At 37.1% G+C, this 21,501-nt stretch overlaps 1 protein-coding gene across 2 annotated transcripts in view; it reads right to left on the bottom strand.

Annotated features, from left to right (window-relative positions):
* Positions 1 to 11,127: 11,127 nt before the first annotated feature.
* PPP1R1C (protein phosphatase 1 regulatory inhibitor subunit 1C) overlaps positions 11,128 to 21,501 on the bottom strand; it is a 119,784-nt gene continuing 109,410 nt past the window's right edge. For both annotated transcript variants that reach the window (XM_028125532.2, XM_088022095.1), the window contains exon 5: positions 11,128 to 11,213. In XM_028125532.2, the coding sequence (XP_027981333.2) occupies positions 11,128 to 11,213 (86 nt within the window). The remainder of the gene's footprint in view (positions 11,214 to 21,501) is intronic.

Consider the following 21,501-nt stretch of genomic DNA (forward strand, 5'->3'; position numbering starts at 1 on the left):
GACAAGCCTCAGTTTTGTCCTCTATGAAATGGAGATGTAAGCGTCCCTATTTTACAGAATTACTGGAATGAGGAAATGGCCCATGTAAGATGCTGAGAATAATGACTGACACAGTTTTTTCTAAACTGAAATAGTATGAGCTGTAAAAATAAGAATCTACCAAGATTCTCCTTTAAAAGAATCATCCTCTTCTTATAAAATTCATTTGTGATTATAGTTGCAAGATCATAGCATGGCTTTCACTTCAGTAGCAATATCCTAAAAGTCCACAGGATGGGGAGATTTCTCCATGTAAGGAGTAGGCTAGCCATTCTATAGTAGAGAGCATATTATCATCAACTGCACGATTTATGTCCTTGCTGGAGGAGAGGAAAGGCAGAATTACACACATGCTAGAGAGACAGAGATAGAGGTGGAGATAGAGTAGATATAGATAGAGCTTGAGATATTAGTGTATATATTTATAGACATACCTCTATTGATATGTATGTCGATATATGTCATGCAGACGTTCAATTCTAGGGGAAATTGTTTAATGCATATATTAAGAAGAAAAATATCAGCTTAAAGATAAAATAAGAATAACCTTTAGACTTCCAGGATGGCTTGCTAAATAAAACACATTATTAGACATCCAGGTGCACTTAGAAGCAACAATAGCAGTTTCTCAAAAGTTAAACTACAGGCACACATCCCAGCAAACTCCCACCAGTTTCACAGAACTTTCATTAGCAAAACAAAAAGGTCTTTCTCTGAAGGAAACAAAAAAAAAAAGGAGAGGACCTTTCATAGTGAGGAAATTGCCCATAAACAGACGCGTCCACTAAATGTGGTAAATCTAGAAGCCAAGTGGGTCAACACTGAAACCAGAATCTTTAAACCCACCACGGAGAAAAGGGGCTGCTGGAAAGAGCCGGCCGCAAAAGCCTCATTCAGATGGAGATGACTTGGCAGTCTGGGCAGGAACCTACTAAAGCGAGATGTGTGGCCAGGCCAGGGAGGGCGCGGGAGCAGGCCTTGCCTCTCCCTCAGGCTCCCCGTCTCTCAGGCTCCTTTCTCTTTCCACCTCCCGCCTGGCTACAGCCTGCTCCTCACCTTCTGTGGGAGGGTCCTCACTTTCTTCCTTTCATATACTTTCTTCTGCACGTCTTCCTCCATTCTCACCTAGCCTTTCCTTAACAGAGATAATATGGAAGTGATAACAGAGGGAAGTATTTATTTCATAGGGTTTTCAGTCTGTGCTTACTTTAATAGCAAGTGAGTTACATTATTTTCTCTTTAAAAAAAAGCTTCCCTTCCTATTTCAGCGCAGTTACATTATATATACGCATTTGTACACGTGTATTTTTGTATACACATGTGTACACCTACATGCATACACACACGTATAAATTCTGCACACATTTTCATATATATGTATATATATATTCCTCAACAGAAAAATATTTTAACTCCAAATTACACAGGGAAAGAAAGATTTATAAAAATTAATACATTAATAGGAAAAAGGCATACAAATTTAGTTATGCTTTAAATCAAAATTTATTGATTTTTGGATTATATTTTCCCCAAAATATTGCATCAGATTATTTTATACCAATACAGCTTTTGGTAGTTTATGATGACAGTGTCTAATTTTTAATACTTCTCTGCCCATACTCTAAGAATTACTATTTTAAAAATCTCATTTAGCTATCAGTCGGTTCCCAAAGAAATAACTTGTTCCAGTGAACTGCTTCCTATGAAAACTCTATTTATAATGACAGTGAAAATAGGTAGCTCAGGCCTGGTATCCTCTGAAAGTCCAGGATAATTGCAGTAGCACAGTATGGTTAGTAGAAGTATAATTAATATTATAGTTCCTATCTTAGTCATCACTGGCCTTCATGTCAAGTTTAATTTTTAGACCACTGTTTTCAAAAGCAAATAAAGGATCCATATAGTATTTAAAACACTTGACAAATATAACAAATAAGTGACAATTTCAAAATAGGAAATCTATGTCCCATTAAGGCGAAAGAAGAATGATGAGAACAGCATCTGATAATGTAATTATGATTACAGAAACACATCCATAGAATTTATATGTCACGTAACCCGCCCATCTACTGCAGTGCCTTGACAAATGCCAGTCTCTTGAAAAAATAGAGAAGATATTCTCCTGCAAGAGATGGTCAACCATCTATGAGCTTTTTTTTTTTTTTAAGTTTTTATCATCTCATTGTTTTGATTCATCTAAAGCCATGTTCTACCTTTGCTACTGTAGGGGAGGAAAAAGGTTTCTGGCTTGTTCTCAAAGTTCAACTGACAAAGACAGACCAATAGGAAAAAAGCATACAGATTTATTTAATAGTTTTTAATAAGTTTTACATGACGTGGGAGGCTTCCTAAGGAAATGAAGATGCAAAGAAACAGATCTGAGTATTTTCGTGCTAGGATTGAGGAAGAATGGGTCACGGAAGACTAGAATAAGTTAAGGAGTATGAAGTGTAGTAAACTGGGGGGAACTTAGCAGTGCTTGTTTGTTCGGATTCTTCTTTGAGTCCCTTTGTCTTCAGAGACAAGGGTGCTCCTTTCTTCTAGCTATAAGCACTCCTCCTCACGTGAGGGTTTTAGGGCCTGTTTCAAGGAGAGGGGCAGAGGGAAGATGACCTTCCTGCTTCTGCCATTTTCTCAAACCCCTTCAGCTTACAATATTCAATGTGCCAGGGTGCCATACTTTGCAGTAGTTGGTCCTGAACCCCATCACTACTCTTGAGGGGAAAAAAGTTATTTTGAAACATCAATAAATTGATTCTTCAGTTAGCTTGAGGAGAGCAGCAGTTAGAATGTTCTCTTTGGTCCCTCCTTATGTAACATACTGTTTTTTAATGCCATAATATCTATAGTTTATGCCACAATTGTGCATTTAAGTCTATGATAATTATGCTTGTTTATATTATTTTTACTTTTGGGGCAATACAAATCTGGGAATGGTAAGTAAAAATTAGCATTCTTCAAATCCTGGGAACAGTGGGGCAGAGAAAGGGAAAGGCCATAACAACAACAACAAAAAATAGCAATTTGTGAAATGATTTTTCAGTTTATTAGAAATCAAGGAAAAGAAACTTAAAAAGATTGATGCCTTTTTCTTTAACAAAAGATTATACCCAACATTGTCATAAGCTCAGCAACTTTTTAGATATTAAAGATTGTTTTTTTAAAGCACGGATTTAAACATAAAAAATATTTTTAAATGAGTCACATAGTTTAAAAGGAGTTTCAAATTTGCTTCTTCTGTTGGTTAAAGGTCATTTTAATTTGAGGTCAATATCAAAGAATTAAAGTAGAACTCAGGGGCTTCTTTCTATTCCAGCATCATTAACAAAATTATCACTCTATGCTTTAAGCCTGAAATGTAGAAAATTTAATTCCAGTGCAATCTACAAGACACTCTAAGAAAATGCAAAAGCCTCTGGTTTTGAAGGAAGATGGGCTTTCCCATCCTAAAACCATCACAATTTCTCAAAAAGAGCATCAACAAATAGAAGGGTTTGTTGAATTATTAGTTCATTTAGGGCCATTTATTTTCTTTGGGCTCTAGTTTCCTGTCCTATAAAATGAATCCTACCTGTCATACATATTTAATATGATTATTAACTGAGAAACATAGGTGAGGCCACTTTATTAACTGTAAATAACTGAACCAGTATTAACTGGCAGGAGGGCAGCAACAATAACAGCTTTTTCACTTTTATAACTGATGCTTAAATAAATAGTTGGTGTGCAGTATATTATTAATATGTATTTGTGGAACTAAACTGAATCAAGACCAACGGATTTGAAAAAGAAACAGAAGAATAAATAAGTATGATGGAATTTGAAAAGAAAGAAGGAAATATATTTGAAAGCCTCTCTATTGTAAAAGGCGGCTCAGATTCCAGAATTAGAAAAACAAAAAATGAATCGCTTTAAAAGTTACCCAAATTCAAGATCTCCCTTTTCGTAGTAGAGAAAAATAAATTAAAACCAAAAGGAACTTGGCAAATAGCATAGCATAAATAATTAGAAAAAAATATATAAAAGGACGGAACAATATCTGAAAAACATGTCAATATTTATGTACCAAATATCTAACGTGCTTCCGAAGGCAATCCAAGAGGAAGAAAATAAGACACAATGATGCAGGTGGAAGTGATGGTGGTGGTGGTGGTTTTGTGTTGGTATTTTTCCAAGCTCCCACAGGAACGCAGCACTGACAAGTCAGCTTCTGCTTGTTATCAACCCATTTTGCACCTGGTGGAGAAAAAGAAAATAACAAACTATTCCAGAACACCGTGGAAATGTTCCAGAGAATTTCATACCATGTCACATAAATCTCTGTAAAGGGAAAAATCTGGTATGCAACTTAATAGCCACAAAGCCTGCATGCTATGATAGAGTAAATTATCCAATTAGTGATTTGTAAGAAGACGTTTTTCTTGGAAAGACTTTCAAATCTTAAGGGAAAAAACTACCACCACAACAAACCAAAAAAAAAAAAAAATGATCACCAATTTTTAGATGATCTTCTAAGGAGAAGTTTTAAAGACAGAAAATATAATTGGTTACAATGCTAATGTTGTTAAATACATACGTACATATGTGTGTATATTTCTAACTAAAACAATTTTGTTCTGTTGACTGTCATATAGGCATACAAAGATACCCCTTTTCTCTTCTGATCCCATTCTCTCTTAATGCTGTTGCTTTCTGTCTATTCCTGTCTCTTCTTTTCTTCTTTGCTGCTTGTCTGCAGTTCCTGAAAGAGAATCAGAGGGGAGAAACAGTTCTTAGTGTTGGAAGGAGCCTCACAGGAACATCTGATCCACTCCCTCATATCATTCTCTCCATTTTACTGCTCAGAAAACAGGGTCCCAGTGTGATTAAAGGGCTTCCCCAAGGTCACAGAACTATGATCAAAGAGGAGATGCCAGCCTAAGCCACATCACCTCGCCTCGTTTTTTTTTTTTTAAGATTTTATTTATTTTGAGAGAGAGAGCCTGCGTAAGCAGGTGGGGGAAGAGCAGAGGCAGAGTGAGAGAGAGAATCTCAAGCAGATTCCACACTGAGCACAGAGCCCAACACAGGGCTCGACATCATGACCTGATCCGAAATCAAGTGTCAGATGCCTAACAGACTAAGCCACCCAGGTGCCCTGCCACATCACCTCATTCTATTTCCTTCTAGTAATTTATCACTATCTGACATGATTTCATTTATTTATTATTATTAATAATTTATGTATTAATTTGTATGTATATTGACAGTCTTCAAACACTAGAATATACATCCATGGATTTAAGGACCTTAACTCTATTATAAATACCTGTAACCTCAGGACTCATTCATACATATTTATTGAATCATAAACTAGAATAATCGTCTTTTGTTTCTAGAGTATACTTTTATAAATGACACCAAATTATCCTATGGAAAATACTGTAGAATAATTAAGGATATCTGAATTGTTCTATCTAGCTACAGGCCTATCATAAACATTAACCTAATTTATGCATTTTAAGTAGCAAAAATATCTAGTGAGTATTAACGTTTTCAACTCTTTGACATGTATTGAATAGTTTGTGCTTCCTTGAGATACCCCAGGGAAGAACTTTCCAGAATTCTGTTCATTTGGGAAGCAGATATTGCTCGTTGCTCAGCTGATATCCATGGTCATTTACAAAGAAAACCTTGACTGCGTTGGAAGGTGGCAAGATTCCTGGTTTAAAATATTTACTTTTGGGGCACCTGGCTGGCTCACTCAGTTAAGCATCTGACTCTTGATTTCTTGGCTCAGGTCATGATCTCAGGGTCGTGAGACTGAGCCCCCCGTCAGTCTACATGCTCAGCCGGGAATCTGCTTGAGATTCTCTCTCCCTCTCCTACTGCCCCTCCCCCCGCATGCATGTATACTCTCTTTCTCTCTAAAAATAAATCTTTAAAAAATATGTGCTTTCTCCAGCTCCTTTGGATCGAGGGGTAGTCTTACAGCACAGCTCTAGTCTGTAAGACATTAGTTGGGGGCCTCTGGGACAGCTTTGCTTTCCTGCTAGATTCCTTCCCCTTCTCTTCCCACTGATCTTTTTGCTTGGAACAGACCGGATGCCTGGGGCAGCAGCTCTCTTGGGACCATGAAGTTACAACTTCGAGAATATTAAGGAAAATGAAAAGTGTCTGGATACCCATTGGAGTCTTGAGCCACACAATTCCAGTCCTGGACATTTTATTGCATGACATAAATCAGCCTGTATGCTACTGTTTGCTGGGTTTTCTATTATTTGCTGCCAAATGCTTGTTCTGAATAATAATGAAGAATCATTTGCCAAACATATTCTAATATTCTGCTACTTCTAGGACTCTAATCCTAGTGACATATACTCCTAGGGTTTACTGTGCTCATTCCTTCAAATTAGGCTCATTGTTACTAAAAGTAAGAGAAAAGGGAAAAAATACTAAGTCATATTTGTAGAGTGAGAAACAAAAAATGAAGATGAATCCAATACCATTTTAATACCATTTTATACCATTTAATACCATTTTTTCCCCTCAAGTTTTTAGGCTTCTTTGATTTCCCTCCTTTGCCTACTTCTTCTACTCTCATGTTCCTCTGCCTTCTACAGACCAAGTCTCTTTATCTGCATAAACTAAGTATGAAATGCAATGAGGAAAGTGGTTGCACCAATGTCTGTCCACAGAATGAAGAGGACACACAAGATAAATGTCAAGAAAAGTTCTGGAGTTGAATGGTAGCCTCTTTACAAAATGCTGTGAAGTACCTATGCATTCATGTAAATTATTTAATTCACATAATATTGCAAAACAGAAACCTTCACCCCCATTGCTGTGTGAATTATGTGGGATGTTTGCCAACTTTAGCACCTTAACTACTTACAATATCACTAAAAACCAAAGATGCCCTCCATCATTTTCCTAAAACTCTTCTTCCTCTGATATTTAGTTTTCCAGAATATTATGTTTGAAATCTAATAATTTCTTTAAACAGATTTCACACTTTGGCAGCATGGACATTTTTAATAATTAATACATCTGCTGTAGCTTTGAAAACTGGTTTTTAGAATCAGTGTCTTAGAAAAGTAAGGGCATTTCTTCCTCCTTCATCTTCAGAGAAAGCAAATACTCAAAATCACTATGAGCATTAACACTTTAATGTAATTAGACATGATTTTTCTATTACTCAGTGTGCACTTACACTGCTTTTAGATGTGGGTAAAGAAACAGAATTTTTAAATTAATGCAATATAAATGGTTTATTTACAAATTCATAGATCCATATTGCCATTAAATGAACTCAACAATACAGTTATTTGCTAGGACCATAACCAAAACCAGTGTTTCCAAACTTGATTCAATTGTATATCATTTGGTGATTTTGAGGTACTACCTCTACTATGGTTTTTTAATATTTTTCTTTAAATTGATTTAAAATATATTTACACATTAACCTTGCCTCATCCTAAGCAACAATAGCAATAAAATCATGATTATGTATCTTTTCTAATATGTATTATGACAGTGTTTATAAATATAAAAATAAAAGTAATTTGTCCCTTACCAACCTAAAATAATCTGTTTCCACAATGTAGAAAACATTGCCATAATTGAATTAAAATTTCAAATGGATGGTGAGAACTTTTTTAAGAAGAGAAAAAGTCTGAGAATTTTGTTTTTTATAAAGACCCTTACCCTAGCCAACTCTGGGAAGCAAAAGGGCTTACAATATTATTGTCTAATAGGAAGAATCCTGGTCTAGAATTCTGCTCTGCCCTGCTACATTCTATGCTTCAGTTTCTTATGTTTAGGGAAATTAGGGAAAAAACCCAACATATCTCCCTGACATAACCTTTCTTAGATTCAGTATACACAATTAAAGAGGATCCAACAGCAAGTGGCCAGGATGATGAGAAAGGTTGCGAGGACCTGGTGGTGTTTTATCACAGAGACGAGGCCACTTAGGAGAAGATATCACAGTGCTGAATGGCTGTGATCAAGGAGGTGAAGTACAGAAGAAAGTTTCATACAGAGAAGAATAGTTAGAGCTCTTTAGCTGGGTTTGGGATTCAGCTGGAGTTAATCAAGAAGGGAGGGGATCAATCACTGGTCTGTGATGTTGAAGAGGATCATGTGTTGGGTAAGGCTTGGACAGACAGCATCATGTCCTTTCCCACCTTGATAATAACAATAGAGACCGATTACTAAATGCTCCCTAAGCTGGACTAAGCATTTTAATGTGTCTTATCTCATTTAATTTCCACGATAATCCATAGGGGTAGGTATGATGTTACACATTTTACAAATGGAGTAACAGTCTAAAATTTGATAGAGGTTGAATTTGAACCCAGGCCAGAGTGACTCAAAGCTCATCTATTAGCCATTATATTATAAATGTGGTCTGGGAAAGATAAAGTTTTTGTTTTGTTCAGAAAGTTTCTTTGACCATTCAGCCAAACTGAAGCCAAGTTGTCTTCTTGAAAAAATTTTGTTGTAAACTATAATTGTGTGAAAAGGAAACTGAAAAGCTGTTATCTTAGCTGGCTTCCTTCAGATTTCTGAGAAAGCCAACATATTTCCCAAGGAAAACTTATGCTTTTAATTGTAATCTGTGTTTTGAGAGTACAGAACAGAATGGAAGAAACCAACATTTCCTAAGGAAAACTTATGCTTTTAATTTTTATATTTTTGTATTTTTAGTAGAGAACAGAAGAATCCAGAAGCCATGCTACTTATTTATCCAAATGATGTTACAAAATCAGCAAAAGATTTGACTTCTTTTGTCTGAATCCTTTTGAAAAAAAAAACATTTTGAAAGTATGTTCAAGGAAAGGGAGGGCAAATTTTATTTTTTAGCACCTTGGGTATCTCAAATAGTCTCAAGGGATATCAGAATGTTTTCCACAAATAATTCAAAATCATGTAAAACAAATCTGTGCCTTAATCATGTTTTAAGTAGAAAGAAATTTAGGAAATCAAACAGTCACAGCAGGTGGTCTAGAAACTCCAGAAAATTTTGATTGAAACTGGCTTAATAACAATAACAACAACAAAACCCATAAAAGGCTAAGGGTGGGGGTGGGGAGGAGGAGAGGAAGGAAGGAAGGAAGGAAGGAAGGAAGGAAGGGAGGGAGGAAAAAAAGGAGGAAAGGAGCGCAAGAAGGAGGAAAGACACTTGGAACCACAGTACTCACTCATACTTGGTGATACTACTTATCAATGAGTTTTGCATTTATTTTCTTGAGGAAAATATCCTAAGAAAAATGATTGTTATCTCTATTGCATTGCCTAATAGATTCACATATTTCTCTTAATCTCTATATTGTAAAACTTGCATTCAAAATTAAAAACAATAGTTTTACTTCTTTGAATCTTGATATAAGATCCCACAGTGGATTTCACATTTGCTTTTTTTCTTTCCATCTTAAGTTCCCTCTTTACTGACTTTTGAGAAACCTTTTCATTTTTTCCATCCATGAAACATTGAACCTCCCCAGTATCATCAGTGTGGGAACCAAACTGAGCATTCCATCATCTCACTAAATTTTGTGGCATAGATACTTTACCTTGAAATGCCATAAATCATTAATGGAGCGCCTGGTGGCTCAGTTGGTTAAGTGACTGACTCTTGGTTTCCCCTCAGGTCTTGATCTCAGGGTTGTGAGATCGAGCCCCATATCAGGCTCCATGCTCCACAGAGTCTGCTTGAGATTCTCTCTCTCTCCCTCTTCCTCCCCCTCTGCCCTTCCCCCTGATCACACACACACTGAGCTGTCTCTAAAATAAATAAGTAAATAAAAATCTTTAAAAAAATAATATTGTGGAGGCCAGAACTTTGAATAACAAAAAGCCCTATTCTATTCTATATATATATATATATATATATATATATATATATATATATACTGTCTTGGAAAACCTTGCTTTATACTGATGCTTTACCTTCTCTGCCAGTTTTAAGGATGAGAAATTATCTCTCCTTTATTTTTATAACCCCCAGCAAAGTCGTTTGCTGGAGATAAACTCATTAAAAATAGTTATTGAGTTAATGACTATATGCATGAATTAATGGAATTTATTTGATGAAAATAGAAGATTTATAAAATGCTAATGATGCCTTAAAATGCAATAGGAAATAGCTCATATTTCAAGTAATAGCCAAAAAAGTGGCAGGGGAGATTTTGGCATATTTTATTTTAGATTTAGCATTTTTCTTTCTTAATAGCTAGTGGAAATGCTGGGAAATCTATCTCTCACAGCTCAGAAAAATGAGGAGAATTCTGCAGTCCTTTAGCCATTAACATGTTGGAGGAAAAAGGATGGTTAATACCTAAAGACCAATATATTATGATCTTTTGAATCAAGAAATTGGGCATTTCTTCAACATTTTGAAATAAATACCACATACCGTTCTGTATACAGAAACATGATAAATGAAACTTAAAAGTTTCCTTAAGGGGCGCCTGGGTGGCTCAGTCGTTAAGTGTCTGCCTTCGGCTTGGGTTATGGTCCCAGGGTCCTAGGATGGAGCCCGGCATCCGGCTCCCTGCTCAGGGGGAAGCCTGCTTCTCCCTCTCCCATTCCCCCCGCTTGTGTTCCCTCTCTCGCTATGTCTCTGTCAAATAAATAAATAAAATCTTTAAAAAAATTTTCTTTAAAAATTTCCTCTGTAAGTTAAACCCAGACACACCATGTCTAAGTGTATTTAATATTTATTTTTTACTCTTAAAGTGAAGCTATTTACATTTGACCTTAGAAGGCAAATCACATCAGTAGGACATCAGGGATTAAGCTCTGCAGTATTAAAGTTAGAGCATTCACATATTTGCAAATGTCTATGCAAATGTCATTAAAAAGAAAAATCACCATAAAATAAATGTTTATTCTTTAATTGTAAGTAATATAGAACAATCTGTACTTGGTTCTAAAGTTCAGTCAAGGAGAGCTTCCCAGGAGGTGTATTACTACTGTATGAGTGTAGAGAGCAGAGGTGGAGAATGCTTCTGGAGGTCAATCAAGGAGTGGCCTTCCATGGGATATTCAGAAAAGTTAATAGTTCAGTTATTCCCAAGAAGCCTTCTTGCTGCAGACCCGTAATTAATGTTCCCACTGCTCCTCTCTTTCGTTTACACCTTCTTCTTCAGGGAATGCTGATTCATTCTGGCCTTTCAGATGCTTAACCCCTGAAATTATAAAAAATTATGCTCTATTTAAGTGAAATTTATTTCTAGCAGATTCATCGCTTTGCTGCAAGAGATAAAGAAAATGAGTGGAAAGTTTTTGCTGGTATATATGCGTTTTCTCCAAGAATTTCAACCATCTAACCCTATATAAACCTTTTAATTCACTGAGAAATCAGAACACACCCAGCCAAATTTCCATTAGAGACAGGCTTCCTTTATAATTAAATCTTCTCCATTAAGAATTGCATCACAGCCTATTAAAAACCTGTTAACTAAAAATCTGCTCACAGGCTCTTATTGTAATTCTGATATATCATTTAGCTCAAATATTTCTTTTGGCATCCCTGCACTTCATTACAAGGAGAACCACTGAAGAAACCCCTAGGAACAAAGGGGGGTGTGCGCCATTTCTGTAACTTGTAAACAACAAAAGAATCACGATATTGTTAGTCTCCTTCAGGAACCAGAACATATTCATTTGATTACGAAACTTCTGTAGACAAAATTCTCCAGTAACTTCCCCCACCGCCCACAGAGGGGCAACCCACCGGCACCCTCTGCCTGCTTCGCAGGCTGATAGATCCTGGCCTCTCCCTACCTATTTGGCCTCATTCCTTCCCAGCCCTTCCTGCTTCCCCCTTTCACAGTAATTTATGAGTTACTAGTTAGGGACACTAACCTACTCTTTCACATTCCCTGATCATTCCGGGCTCCTTCCAGCCTCCATGCGCCTCTCCTTGTCTTCTCCCTGCCAAATAGCTTCCTCCTACTCCCCCACCGATAATCTCCTGCTCTTGCTTCTGCCTCAGCTTGCCTCCTCTGGGAAGGCTCCTCTAACTTCCCCAAGCAGACTTGGCTAGCCTTTTCTCGTATTTCCCTCCTGCTCTTGGATCATTTTCTCTTGTATCAGTTACTTTATAGAACTGATTTGTTCACGTATCCTTCTCATTGGAGCAAACTTCTTGATGTCAAGATTACATAGTTTCAGTTTGGGGTCTCAGGCACAATGCCTGGCAAACAGTACATACTCATCCATATTGACTGAATAAATGATGTAACAAATAACTTGGTGTATGTTTTTGGCATATTTTTTTTCAAGATTTCAAAATTAACCCAAATTTGGAGTATAAACTGGAAGGCAACTACCACAACTATATACTCAAAATCTACAGAATTATCTTGTTTCACTTGGGTCTGTTCTGTTAAAACATCATACCAGCGGACACTCCATGCATTGCTACTTAACATGAAAATTTTTATACATATTTTATATTTTAGAACATTGGTTTATAAGATTTTTCTAAGTATTACTGAAAAATATTCTGGTTAGAACTGATAAATGAAAGGAAGTCACTGCTCATGTTTGCTATGAAACAAGGAAACTCAAAAAACATGTGGATTTGCATTTACTGCAGTCAGCAAGCCTCAGAGTGCTGTTTGGCAAAGAGTGACATCCTTGGGCTTGGTGGATTATCTTGCAAAAATATTTGATCAGTTATAATAATATCTAAATACTTTAATTTCATCTGCAAACACAGATCCCTCAAAATTCCTGTTGACTCAAAACTGTAGATGGACATTTATTATTAACAAATGGAACTTATTTTATATTATTATAAATTACAGGGTGGGAGGGAGATGTCTAAATGTTAAGGAGAAGGCAAGGGAATTCATTCATTCAATAAGCACCCAATCAGTTACTCTGCTAGAGTCTTATATACCTTAGTCACTAAACCTCACAACTCCATGACTGAAATACCTGGATGGTGAAATTTAGACTTGAAGAAGGGAAGTGATTTATTCAAGGTTATAAGGATGGTGTAGTTTTAAAAGAAGTTATGACACATCATATTTCCTCAGTATACACTGATGACTGACTGAATGAATAGTGAATGAGGCATAAAGTTCCATTGTCAGGAGACCCTAACTCATTTTCACCTTTAGCTTTTTGGATGCTGATATAGATTTTCCTGTCATTCTCTAGGATTTATTATAGGTTTACAGTACCTATTAACCTTGCTTAGACAATGTTGGGATTGACTCTGAAATATTAAAGCACAATAATCATTCAGCCACCTGTCACTTTCTAAGCTGAAATTGTCTGTGACTCAGTTTGAAAAGGTTCTATTACCTCTAGAGCTCATCCCTTTCATCCACAAGGTAACTACAGAGTAATAAAGTTGTGTTTAAGACAATTTTCTTTAAATTAGAGTTAATAACTTAATGGCAACATTGATTCATTTATATGAGGGGTTCAAACATCAAGAAAATATGGTAACCAAAAAGTCCAGCTTACTAAACCATCAGTCAATTACTTCCCTTACTTGAGTATAGGCCTACTTGCTTATCCTGACCCATATTTAATTTATTTTATAACCCAATAATGGTCACAAAGTTATATGAGGAAGCCTTTTTAAAAGTAAAATCACTCACTTGGGCAAACCTTGGAGGATGCCTTTTTTAACCTTTTTCAAGCGTGACATTAACTATTTCTAGGTGAAAGACAGGAGGTGATAACATGAACATCTCTACAGAACCACACATTCTTTGGTTCTCAAAGCACTTTACATTCATGTCATCTTTCCATTGAATAACGGATAGTTGGTTAACTTGTGTCTTGAATCTTTTTTCCTATCAGTAATATTTGTTTGGTTATAGATGCAATTGTACTAAGATTAAAGTGTAAGGTCTATGAGGACTTTCTAATAATTTCTGTCTCCCCACTCCCTCCTCCTATTCCCAAACACACATATACTTTGTGTTTACATTTTTTTTAAACCTTCATTTAATATTAAGGTAATTCTGAAGGTGGAAGAAAATAACTTGGTCTGGGGGCCTGAGAAAATCCTCAGAGCCGCCTCCTCTGCTGAATGCTAACAAGCATATATTGAAACATCTTGCCTGCACAGTACTGACTCGGCGCAGCATACAGCAAAGAGCCTCCTGGAACAAACTCAGACTCAGCCAGCCCTGCGCAAAGCAGAAGGCCAAGAGATCCCAAAAAAACACAATGGAGGTTCTCTTCTCCATAGCAAATGAACACAGGATAATATCGGAACCAAATGTAAGACCAAGATATGCATTATGAACCCATGAAGGAATGAAGAAAACAGAGTTTGAGGAAAGGAAACTAGACTGAGTAAAAAAAGAAAAGGAAAGGAAATAAATGTTGCCCCAAACAGGACATAATCCTCCTGCTCTTCTCCATTCTGTAGATCAGGTGGTTAAATGTGAGTTGGATGAAGTTGGGAAGTGACAGAGCGAAGAAGGATGAATAATGAATCCACAGAGGGAAGCTTGTATTTGGCAAGCCATTGGTCAATATGTTTATCAATTAATTTGGAGTGAAAAAAAAGGGCAGGCTTATTTACATTTGTAGATGACACAACACTTGGAGGGAAAGATGGCATGATGAAGGACACAACTAGTATTCCCAAAGCTTTCTAAGAGCAGGGAAGAGGCTGATGCGGGTCAGGTGCAGGCGAACAGGGAGTTTTGCTTTTAGAAAGATTACTCTGCTTCTAAGAAATACAGAATGAGGGCAGTCTCGATTGATTATAGTTAGGGGTTTCAGGTGACCACAATTCTAACAGGACCCAACAGAGGCACCTGTTTAGGGACCAGGCTCTTGGTGGTGTCAGCAGCCTTCCTAACATCAGGCAGAGGCAGCAGGCAGCAGGAGTGACTCCCTAACTGTGGGTTGTCAGACCTTTTCTGGAATATACTTACTAAGTGTGAACTCTCTGTTTCAAGAGTTCTATTAAAGAAGGTAATTGAGATTAAAAGTAATCTTATGAAATCACTTTTCTAGAACAATTATATTTGAAACTGGAATGCCTGGCATAGAGAAAATTAAGAGAGGACAAAAGAGGCTGCCATTGAATTCCTAACAGACTGGAAAAAGAATTGAAATTTATTTATGTAGCTTCGAAGAGCAGAAATAGGGTCAATAGCACACATTTACACGGTGAGGGCAGACTAGCTCAAAAAGAAAAGAAAATTCCTAAACTCTTTGTTTGCCCAGCAATAAACATGTGAGTGAGCTCTCATCACCATATAGGTTCAAGTCTAAATGTCTATCTCTGAGATGGGTCATAGAAGGAGGCCTGCATTGTGCAGCACGAGGGACTGACCACCTCGCTGACCCTGAGATGCTATTAATCCATAAAAGAGATCTACTGAAAAATTTGCTCTGCTGTATTTTAAATTACAAAAAAAGTAATTATGACTTCTAATGACATAAATGGTTCAAATCCACATTTTAAAACTAATTCACATTGGGAGTAGCAAATGTAAATGGATTTTATTTTTTCAACCGCATACTTTAGCCCTTAAAAATCATTCTAAAGTCCTCTAGGGAATATGTGGGTGGATTTTACAGAGCCTCTGACACTTTTGGAATTCTATTTATAGTTGTATTTGTGCTTTTGGGGGGGAAAAAGGCCCACAGTTTTCAGCAGAATCTCAGAGGGGTCTCTGACCCACAAATAATTGTGAATATGAATCCTGGTCTAATCTGCTTAGCTTAAAGATGAAGGAGCAATATCAGATGGCAAAGTGACTTGTTTAAATTCACACAGCAGTCATTGGCTGAGCTGGGACACAAACCTTGGCCCCTAATTCCTATTGGGGGCTCTTCATCTGGGTCATCAGGATCCAGTTTTGCCTTGTCATTGACCTTTTCCCAAGTTAAAACCTGAAGGAAAATCAGGCAACAAGATCACAAGAGCTTTTTTTATTATCATATTCCTTGAAGAACTTCACATACCAGATAGATTTAGATGTAACTTGCCAGTCTTTTGTTGTTGTTACTGTTTTTAATGGAATTTGGAATCAGAAAGATATAGAATTTAATCTCACCCAAGAATATTCCCAGAATAGAACCAAGCTACAAATAATGTTCAGGTTATCAGAAAAGAAGCAGCCTTTCTCTTTGCCATGCTCAAACCTGACACAGGACTCTGGGAGACCCAGAAAACATGTCATGGTCTAGTCTGGGAGATGAGACATAGTAGTCATCAAGCAATATGAGTTAAATATCATAAAGTAATAAAGCCCCTACTGTGTGTTAGGCACAGGAGAGACACAACTACAGATCAAATGGGGATGAGGTCAAGAGGTGCTGATGTATACATAAATGAAGTTAATTCTGTGAATATGTGGTACAGACCAGTACTACAAATAATACATTTGGAGAGTTCTGATATGGGAAAAGAGCTCCAACTTGGGAGATATTAATTTGGAGAGCTATTTATTGAGCAATACACTGGATAGAGTAAAGGAAACAGCAAGTCTGAGTTCTATATAAGAAAACTATTTGCAAAATACAATTAACAGCCATTTATTTTCTGAAGGCCTACTATGTACAAAAGAGTGATTTCAGTGGCCCTAGAAAGATTATGTTCTAATGGTTCCTGGTATATTGATCCTTCAAATTTTATCAAAATAATCATGCTAGATACACTTGAGGGATATAATGTATCCTATAACATGGTACAGCAGGGGGATGCCTGGGTGGCTCAGTCAGTTAAGCATCTGACTTCGGCTTAGGTCATGATCCCAGGATCCCTAGGATCCTGGGATCGAGTCCCGCATCGGGTTCCTTGCTCAGTGAGGAGCCTGCTTCTCCCTCTCCCTCTGCCTGCCATTCTGCCTACCTGTGCTCGCTCTCTCTCTCTCTCAAATAAATAAATAATTTTAAAAAACAAACAAACAAAACATGGTACAGCAGGGCCCATAATCTCTCAGCTTGAAAATGTGCTTTCCATTTCCCAAAATGCTTTCATATGTATTTGTTTAATCTTCTTGTCATTCTTTTATAATGCCTAGCTATATATTAATACACTTAGGGTCACAGAGATCAAGAGACATATCAATTTCATTCCAAAGCTAAACACATTATCATGTCCTGAACTCACCTTAAATCTATCCCTTTCTACTTTATCTGAAGTAAATTACATATATGCAGTACAGTTAATCTCTGTTCTAATATGGGAACTGGTCAGTTCACATAAACTGCAAGTCAACACATTGTCATTTCATTTAATACCCTTTTACTTAGGGAAGCATTTTTCTGGAGAGGAATAAATGTGTGATATGCTTCTCTCTTCATCATACACAGAAATAGGGGCAGGATGTTTATTTATTTATTTATTTATTTATTTTAAAGATTTTATTTATTTGACAGAGAGAGGCACCGCGAGAGAGGGAACACAAGTAGGGGGAGTGGGAGAGGGAGAAGCAGGCTTTCTGCCAAGCAGGCAGCCTGATGTGGGGCTCGATCCCAGGACCCTGGGATCATGACCTGAGCCGAAGGCAGACGCCCAACGACTGAGCCACCCAGGCACCCCCCCCAGGGGCAGCATGTTTATGTGATATTCATAACTATTTGTGAGTATTATATATCTTATGTGTATTTTTACTATGATATATTTCACCAAAGCTCTTGCTCAAGAGTAAACCCTAGGTAAAAGATTTAGCAGTAAATACAAAGGAGAAGGTAGGGGAGGAGGTACACTTACATATTGTTTGTTAGAAGTGTGAATTCAAATAATATCTTTGGAGAGTAGTTTAGTCTTACTTAAAATGTAAAGTGCCCACATCTTTGTCAGTAAGTATGAGGTAGGAGCCAGAATTTTTGTGAGAATCCTACTACTCAGCCTAGGATGAGAATCACTTTGATGGACTGAGTGCCTCTTTTGCCCTCTACACTAAAGTGCCCTTCTAATACTCCTTTTGCTTCTAAGCTAATGCATTCCCTATGAACTCAGAAATAGAGTTAAATTTTTAAGCCTACATATAATGGAGCTAAATGTGTTGAGCAATTTCACTTTAGAAAGGGACAGAATGGCTCCCTAGCTAGCAAGACTTGACTGCCATTGATTGAACACAATAGCATGTCTAAAATAAAGAATGCATCAATCAGCAGGAGCCAGTGGTTAGCCTTGAAAGCACTAAAAATAAAATAACGAAAGAGGAGTTGCATTTACAGCCACAGAAGCTAATGCTGTCTGTGTTTTTTAAGCACACTTTCAGGAGGATGTCCTGTGCTGGCATTTTAAAGGCTCTGTCTTCCAGACAGGGTACTTTTCTATTGAAGCAATGATCTCTATAGGCTACTATAGCCTGATGCCAATATATGCCCAATGACACAGCCAAATCATCCAGCTCTGATTCTAATCTCACTGAGAAACCTTCTGACAACAACAGAACTTCTTCACAAGGAGAAATGACCCCAACTAGACATAAAGAAGGTAGGAGTGAGTCGTGGAGCTATCTAAAAGACTGTTCCAGGCAAATGGAACAAGAATTGTAAACACTTTGTCTGAAGCACGCCTGCCATAGTCAGAGGACAGCAATGAGCCTGGAGCGTTGGGAATGAAGTAGTAGGAGGAGGTAAGCTCAGATAGCTGAACTCAGGCTGGGCAGAGGAGGAGCCTGACAATGTAGGACCTCAAGGGACCTTATAAGCATTTTGGCTGTTATTCTGGGAAGCTACTGACAGATATTTTTGGTGTTTTTGTTTGTCTGTTTGGGTAGAGGAGCAACATGATCTGATTTTCAAAGTATTTTCAAAGAATTACTCTACGGTCCAAGATGTAAGAGCTTAGATGTCACCACTCTATTCTAATAAGTAAAAAGCTGAACTAGCTGAAAAAAATCAACAACTCTTTTTAGATCCATTAGAGAAGCAAGGTCGCAGAGCAAACCACTGCCAAAATATGGAAACGCAGAAAAGTAGATATAGAAGAACACAGCTTGCTGGAGCAGAAACCCATGTGGAAACCAGTGCCAGGGTAGGAAAACCTGAACTATAACATGAATGCCTGAAAGCTCAGTGTGGACAACACAGACAGATTAAAAACTCTGGGGACAGGAGGGCAACTGTTTAGGGCCCTCACAGTCTTGTGTATTTTACCTCCTGGAGCTCTAATAGATTCTCACAGTAGAAAGCAGAGAAAAATCTCCTCATATTTTTGACAAGGAAGGGGGATAGTGGCCATTTTCAAAAACAGAGCATTCTATTCTTAACAAGGTCTCTTCTCAGGGGGTTTTTTACCAGAGCCTAACCTTCTGGGATTATATCAAAGACTAACCTACTAACCCCCCCCACCCAGGTAGCTAGCAGGGAGAGAAATACCAAATTCCATCCCCCTTAGCCATATTATTCCACCTAAGTGGGGAGGAGTGGGACCAAGAAGCACTGGTGAGGTTTATAGTCCACAGGCGCAGGCTTGCTAAAAGGCTGAGACCTTTTCATAGACCGTAGAACACTTCCTCCCGACCCCTTACTACCACGTTAGTAAAGATCTGTTTACCACAGTTCCTTTTACCCAATACATCATGTTCACCTTTCCACAAAAATTACAAGGCACCTATGGGCAAAAAACACAGTTTGAAGAGACTAAACAACCATCAGAACTGGAGTCAGATGTAACAGGAATGTTGGAATTATCATACCAGGAATTGTATTTTAAACTATAATTAATATTCTAGGGACTTTAATGGAAAAAGTAGATAACCTGTAAGAACAGATGGATAATGTAAGGAGAGAAATGGAAATTCTAAGGAAGAATAAAAACAAAATACTGGAGATCAAAAACACTGTAACAGAAATGAAGAATGTCTTTGACAGGCTCATTAGCAGATGGACATGGATTGGGAAAGAATCTCTGAGCTTGAAGATATGATAAGAGAAAATTCCAAAACTGAAAAGCAAAGAGAAAAATACAAAACAAAATATGCAAGAACTGTGGGACAACTACAAATGATGTAACATGCAGGTAATGGGAGTATCATTCTGGTATGAGAAAAAAGAGAAAGAAATAGAGACAATATTTGAAGCCATAATGACTTGAGGATTTCTCTCTAATTAACATCGGGCACTAAACCATAGATCCAGGAAGCTCAGAGAATTCCAAGCAGGATAAATGCCCAAAATACTACCCCTCTGTATATAATATTCAAGCTATAGAAAATCAAAGAAAAAAAAAAAGAAAGAAAAAAAATACTGAGGAGCACTGGGTGTTATGCACAAACTATGAATCATGGAACACTACATCAAAAACTAATGATGTAATGTATGGTGATTAACATAACAAAAATTTTAAAAAATACTGAAAGAAGCTGGAAGAAAAAAACATCTTGCCTAGAGAGGAATAGAGATAAGAATCACATCCAACTTCTCCTCAGAAACTATGCAAGAGAGGAGTGAAGAGTAATATTTAAAATGTTGACAGAAAAACCCAGCAACCTATAATCCTGTACACTGTGAAAATATCCTTCAAAAATGAAGGAGGAATAAAGACTTTCTCAGACTAACAAAAATTGAGTGAATTTGTTGCCAGTACACCAGCCTTGCAAGAAATGTTGAAATTCTTTAGACAGAAGGAAAGTAACATAGATCAGCAACATGGATCTACATAACGAAAGGAAGATCATCAATGAAAGAGTAAATGAAGATAAAATAAAAACTTTAACTTTTCTTATTCTTAGTTGATCTAACAGCTGATGTTCCAAAACAATAACAGCAACAATGTATTCATTTATGTATGCTTATGTATATATGTTATATGTTTATGCATGCTTATATATAAGTGAAATAAATGACAGTGATGATATAAGGTACAAGAGAGAATAAGATTATTGCATTATTATAAAAGATTCACACTATCTGTGAAATGGTATAGTGTTATTCGAAAGTAGACTTGGATTAGTTGTAAATGTATATTGCAAATTCTAGGACAACCACCAAAAATTTTTTTTAAAAAGTATAACCAATAGACTAAGAAAGGAGAGAAAATAGAATGATACAAAATGCTCCATAAAAACTACAAAAGGCAAAGAAAGAGTGGAAGACAAAAATAGAGACAAAGAACAAGGGCAACAAATAGAAAGCATGGTATTTACTAATGTAACACCCAACTATGGATTGTCTATAAGAAATTTCTTTAAATAGGGGCACCTAGATGGCTCAGCTGGTTAAGCGACTGCCTTTGGCTCAGGTCATGATCTTGGGGTGCTGGGTTTGAACCCTCCATGGGGCTCCCTGCTCAGCCAGGAGTCTGCTTCTCCCTCTGCCTCTCCCCTGCTCATGCTAGCTCTTGCTCTCTCTCTCTCAAATAAAATAAATAAAATCTTTAAAAAAAATAAATTTCTTTAAATATAAAGATATGTACAGATTAAAAGTATAAATGGGTGGAGAAAATATATTTTGTTAACATTAATCAAAGAAAGCAGGAGGGGCTTGGTGGCTCAGTCGTTAAGCGTCTACCTTTGGCTCAGGTTA

This window comes from Eumetopias jubatus, unplaced genomic scaffold, assembly GCF_037043125.1.
Source record: "Eumetopias jubatus isolate StellerSeaLion01/CBP00866 unplaced genomic scaffold, mEumJub1_p1.0 scaffold_3, whole genome shotgun sequence".
In the NCBI taxonomy this organism is placed as follows: Eukaryota; Metazoa; Chordata; class Mammalia; order Carnivora; family Otariidae; genus Eumetopias; species Eumetopias jubatus.